Raw genomic sequence first — 6,000 nt, forward strand, 5'->3', positions numbered from 1 at the left:
GTTCTCTAGGGTCCTGGCTTTATAGCTGCAATGTGGGGAGCCCTGGTATTTAAAGAAATAAAGGTATGGACGTTAGCATCCTGTACATATTTCTCTCATTATAGTTGTATTAAGTGCTCTGATGGCTACTGCATCTCCAAGAACAGTGGATAGGAATGCACAGACTCTGGAATGCTCTCCTGGTGGCTATTCACTCCTTGGTCTCCATCACAGTTTTTAGAAAGCTTATGAAATCCTGGCTTTTTACCCAGGCTTTTATATGATTAACTCCATTGCTGCTTTGTATTGTTGAATTGTTATTTTGTACTATTTTAAATCCTTTTAGTCAGGTGTAGGTTTTTATATTTTTAGCTTAATTTTTTAATTGTGTAAATATTATATCCTTTTTAATTTTTTGAAATTAATTGTTTGTTTTAATGAAAAGCAGTATGCAAATTCAACAATCAATCAGTCAGTCAATAGGATGTGTAGGGGAAGATAAGGATGTGCAAACCGGCTCGAGGTCGAACCGGTTCACTATCGAACTGGGCTTGCCCTCAAGCCAAAAAGGCCTGGTTCGTTGGCTTCAAGGCCTGCTCTGCTTGAAACTGACTTCAAGCCAAGCCCCCCGGGCCAGCTCGGGGGTTCTAAATGGTTTTTAAAATTAAACTTACGGCTGTGTCCAGTGGCCTCCAGGGGGTGCTGCCGCAGCCACGGGGAGTCGCCAAAGGTTCCCCCTCCCCCCCCACTGGCCTTCCCCTAGTCAGCCTGACTCAGGCATGCAAATGGCCAGTGTGCATGCATGGAGGCCTTCAAAATGGCTGTCACAAGCAGGCAGACGGCCAAAAAGGCCCATAAACAGGCCAAACCAGCCCAAAGAAGTCCGGCAGGGAGGCCAGCGGGGAAAGAGAAAACTTCGGCTACACCCACCTATACCTACGGCTGCGGCAGCACCTCCCCAGAGGCCACTGGACCTGTCTATAATTTTTTTAAAAATATATTTATTTATTTATTACATTTAGAACTGCCCCCCACCCTTGAGCTAGGCCTGAACCATTTCAGCCTTGAGTCGAACTGGGGCCTGGCTCAACGTGCACGGAACCGAACTGGGCCTGGTTTGGTTGAAGTCCAGTTCTGTTCTAACCAAACCGGGGTTCCCAGTTCCGTGCACACCCCTAGGGAAAGGGGATGTGCAAGTGGGTTGTGTGTCCTTTTTCCAAGCTTGCTTAGAACATCAGAAGCTGAGCCTGTGTATCCCTTCTTTGCATGGGGAGACGAGCAAGCCCAGTTTTCAGCACCTAGAGAGAGGAAGTGCAACTCACTTGTACTCTCTTTCCTCCCATGTGTTGAATTATTTACGCTTTGAGTGGAACTACATATTACAGTCTTCTTCTTTGTGAGTCCCATGAGCCAGTGGGGGCTCCAAACTGCAGCTCCCTGGCAAGGGCTGTGCAAAGCCTTGACCTGAAGCATTGCTTCCCTGGCACTGCATGAAGGTTACTTTTCCCAGCATGCTCGCCTCTGCACAGTGCTGTGGTTTTGCTTGTCCTGGGGGGCTCCTTTAAGAGAAATGGAGTCCTGTCGAGGCCCAGCACCATCTTGGAAGATTCACCTAGAGCACTAGATGGACTACACTTCCTAGAGCTCTGTGTGTGCCTCCCAAGATTGCTCAAAAAATAGAAGATCAGTGGCATATTACTTGTTTAACAGCCTCTGGCTGCTGCTGCTGCTTCTACTGCAGAAAAGCAGCATCTGGAAGGAGCAGCTTGGATTGAATATTCCAGTTTGGGAATACACACACACACACACACACACACACACACACACACACACTGCCATTCCCCTTATCACAGGGTCCATATTTCCAGGTGCACATTTGTGAGGGCAGTACTCATCTGGAACCCTGCTGGGAGCAAGTGGCTAAGCAGGGATCCTCAACATTGGGCCCCCAGATGTCATTGGACTTCAACTCCCATAATCCCCAACCAAAGGCCACTGGGGCTTGGGATTATGGGAGTTGAAGTCCACTAACATCTGGGGGCCCAACGTTGAGGATCCCTGGGCTAGAGGGCGGTGTGAGTTGGAGCAGCTAAGTAATGTGCAGGGGAGGAGTTGAACACCTCTTCATCCCTTTTGTACCTCCCAAAAGCTGCTTTTCGTTAGGAGAAGCAGCAACCGAAGGCTTCCACTTTCCTAACGCTCGAGTATTTACCATGGCTGTAGCACTCTTGCTGGTTTGTATGCATGGATCTGTAAAATCCATGTATTGGGCCAAATAAACATTATCTTCACACTGTCTGTCTGTCTGTCTGTATGTAAAATATTTCTATACCACCCAAAACTTACGTCTCTAGGTGGTTTATATGACGTGAATGGCCAGCCTGAGTCTCTCCAACTATTGTTGGGACTACAGTTCCCATCCTCCTAGCTACAATTTATTGTAGCTGGGAAGGATGGGCATTGTAGTCCAACAGTTGGAGAACCTCGGGTTGGCAACTCCTGCTGAATGAGATGCATAGAAGATGGCCACTAATGTTTATAATAACATTTGTTTCTACGGACGTACCCCCTTACAACAAATTCACTTGTCTGCAGAGTTCTGTAAGTAACTCAGTATTGCATTGCCTTTCTAGAAAATAATGCTACTTCTCTTCCCACTCTTATATGTTTCTTTGTCTATGCAGGGCCTGAGAAACTATCTATTACTCTTGATAGCCTTTTGTGTCATCCTGGCTGGGTCACTCTCAACAGCTTTTTCTAAAGTCTGAAGAAACACTTGAACCAGCAGATGGTGCCACTAGTTACTACATTTAAGAGGTGTGAGAAGATCACATATGTTCTTAGATCAAAGATATCCTCACTCTTGCTACAGAAACAGGAGAAGGTCTCTAAATGAATAACTTTTGTGCTTAATGAAAAACGTTGATCATGTCCTCTACATTTTGGGAAATAAGGGGAAATCTTTTAACGCTTACTATCTCAGGACTGGATGATTATGGGGTGAAATCTTAAGTCGGAGGTTTTAATGATTCTGTAATGTTACAAGTTGTTAACTAACTACAGAAGTTTATTAGTAACTATGGAAGAATGACAGTATGGTGGCCCATACTGTGGATAAAGAGGCACCTTTTTAAAATGGTGGCTCTCTTATATTTAGCAGAGAAGTAGAAACTGTCCCTATTCAACCCAGCACAGGATCTCTCTAATGGCTGTTGCTGGTCCCTCCCTTGTGTCTCTTTAGGACAAGCAATCTTCTTCTTATTCCCGTTGATTTGTAGTTGTTGAAAACTGATACATAAATATTCTAAATAATAACAATAATGGAGAAAGCTTTTTAAAAGCAATCAGTTAAGTGTAATTATTGGTCACTATCCAGGGGAATAATGTCAGTATTGTCTTTCCTTTATTTTTCAGTGGCTATATAGGAATTGTTAAGAGTCAAACCAAATGTGATGTTAAATGTGTGATTTGTCCGTGTGTGTGTGTGTGCGCGCACACACACGCACACACACACACACACTGGAAGGTGGCTCAGTCAGGATTGGGACCATGGCCTAAATCATCTGCTTAAAACTGCTGTTAGCTGGGAGGCAAACTCTCTTTGGCAGCAATAGGAGCTTCCCTCGAAGAGCTAATAAGCACTTAAGGATAGAGGGAGTTGCAGATTATTCCCACAACAAAGAAAGCTTAAATGCCCTCTCCCTGTAATCTGCTATCCTGATCAGTCTCTCCATCCTGTGGCTGCTGTTTTGATTAAAATAAATACATAAACTGAAGCACAAATGACTAGTTTGACTCAAAGACTACTCTCCAGCATGTTTTCATTATGGATTTTTGTAACTGCTGTGCTCTCTTTTTCTGACATTGGAGGCAACTTCCAGAGTTCCCCTGAGATTGGGGATCAGTTTGCCATAGATTGTGGGAATTGTTTTCTGAAGTGGGGGCTCAGAAGCCCTCCTACCCTACCACCACCCCCGCACACAGAGCGCACTACATCGCTCTTTAAATCATCTCATAAGCTGCAATCCATGTGAAACCAGACCGCCTTCCAGCAGGAGCAGCCCTGCTTCCTGAGGGCTCATCAGAACTCCGTGGCAGAGCCCATGCTTTAGGTTCATGTGTAAGGTCCAGGCCCATGGTCTCGGATTTATCCTCTACCCTAGCATTTCCAGTTAAACTATCTCGGGATAGGAAGGCTGAGAAACATTTTGGAGACCTGCTGCCAGTCAGAGTAGCAATACTGGAAACTGACCAATTGATTGACTAAGAAAAAGGCAGCATTACAGGACATTTAACCCAACTTCACTACCAAAATGGGGCAATTTTCCAGGTACCCAGAAGTGTTCCTAATGTAGTTCTGTAACTTGAAGCAGGCCTTCAGGAAGTTGAAATGAGGGTGTGGATTACTGCCTTTAACCTTTGGTTGAAGCTAATATTCAGCCCTGTGGGGCTAGCTCTGTTAACATGTTGTTTCCAGAGTACATGGAAGCAGTCCTTGCCCTTGACCTATGGAAGCAGCACTGGAAGACAGATTTCATAAAATTCTCTGTTTAGAACATATATGCCACTGTGGGTCTGCTGAGGTTGAAGCAGTGGGGCACGTTTTATTATCTGTTCATTTTACTGTGAGTTTTATCATATTTTTATCCACCCTTTCATATTAAAATTACCAGGCCATCCTGAAGAATTCTATGTTTCCTTCTCTTATTTGATGGAAAATAAAGCTGTTAACACCGTGTTGCTAAGTTTTGTGCTGCGGCAATCAAGGCATGGAAGGAAGTGGCTCAAGTTCAGATTAATTTAATGTAGTTTCTGGATGTAACAGATTAAGTTAGATGTTAATTTTGTGGCTAGATCTTAGTTGAATAATTGGAGTAATCATTTTAGATACTAAATTTTATTGTCTGTTCCTAAAGTTGATTCGTTGACTGGTCAGTGACCATAATACAGAACCTATCTTCAGTATCTATCTCACAACTCTTCCATGCCTTTCACAAAATCCCTGTGCCAAGTAGCCATAACCGTGTGCAGTGCTGAACTTTCACCCTTTTTTATCCAGGACAGGTAGTGTGCTATCTCTTAAGAAAATGTACGCTTAGATTTTGAACCTACTTTCCAGTAGATTTATGAGATCACCCAGCATTCCATGTGTCTGTGTTTGTGTGTGTGTGTGGCGGGGGGGGGACCAATATGAACCAAAATGGGTAGAGTTGTAGGGACACCTCAACAACGTAGTTTGTGGTGATGTCATCCACCAGAATTCAAGATGATGGATGTGTAAATGTTTGAGGCGCAAGTGGGCTAACTTGTGAACCACCTAAACGATTTGAACCAGACTTGCTACAGGTGTAGGGATAGTGAAAGGAAAGTAGGCAGATTAGTTATTACTAGAATAACTTCTTCATTTGTAGATTCTCCATTTGTCATGTGGTTTCTAATAAGAAATATATAACTTATTTAAATGCTACTTGTATTGATGTTGCTTGTTTGTTCATTACTTCCAGATATTTTGTAATTTCAAATATTTGCATAAACCTTTTAAAAATGCATTATTTTTAGACATCTTGTTTCTAGTTTTCTTGTTTCATAGATAATTTTATATGATCCTTTAAAAGGTATAGATAGATAGATAGATAGATAGATAGATACTATTGAGCTGCTTCTAAATAAAAACCAAGATTCTTATTTTTCATGTATCCCTGAATTAGAAATCTAGAAATGTGTTGCTAGCAAACTATTGTGAGCAATAGTGCCTATGATGAACAAACCTGAATGGGAGAGAAGTTGTTATGTAGACTACTAGTAGCTGTATATAAGATGCGTTAATCTAATTTTACATAACTTGCAAATGAGAGCAGAATTGCAGTTTGGTCTTCAAAGGACCAAAGTAGTGGAGGTTAGAATAGAAATAGCAAAATAGGACTCACTCAGGGGGGAAAACGTTCAGTTCTGAACGCTGTGCTATATACTTGGGTAATAGTTTTATAATACAATCCTGTGCACATTTACTCAGGGGTAAAT

At 42.7% G+C, this 6,000-nt stretch overlaps 1 protein-coding gene across 4 annotated transcripts in view; it reads left to right on the plus strand.

The window, feature by feature from the left end:
* The window catches only part of TMEM144 (transmembrane protein 144), a 29,636-nt gene extending 24,097 nt beyond the window's left edge, over positions 1–5,539 (plus strand). For all 4 annotated transcript variants that reach the window (XM_053258399.1, XM_053258396.1, XM_053258397.1 and 1 more), the window contains exons 11-12: positions 10–63; positions 2,664–5,539. In XM_053258399.1, the coding sequence (XP_053114374.1) occupies positions 10–63; positions 2,664–2,747 (138 nt within the window). In that variant the 3' untranslated portion in view covers positions 2,748–5,539. The remainder of the gene's footprint in view (positions 1–9; positions 64–2,663) is intronic.
* The last annotated feature ends 461 nt before the right edge of the window (positions 5,540–6,000 follow it).

The sequence above is a fragment of the Hemicordylus capensis genome, chromosome 5, assembly GCF_027244095.1.
Source record: "Hemicordylus capensis ecotype Gifberg chromosome 5, rHemCap1.1.pri, whole genome shotgun sequence".
NCBI lineage: Eukaryota > Metazoa > Chordata > Lepidosauria > Squamata > Cordylidae > Hemicordylus > Hemicordylus capensis.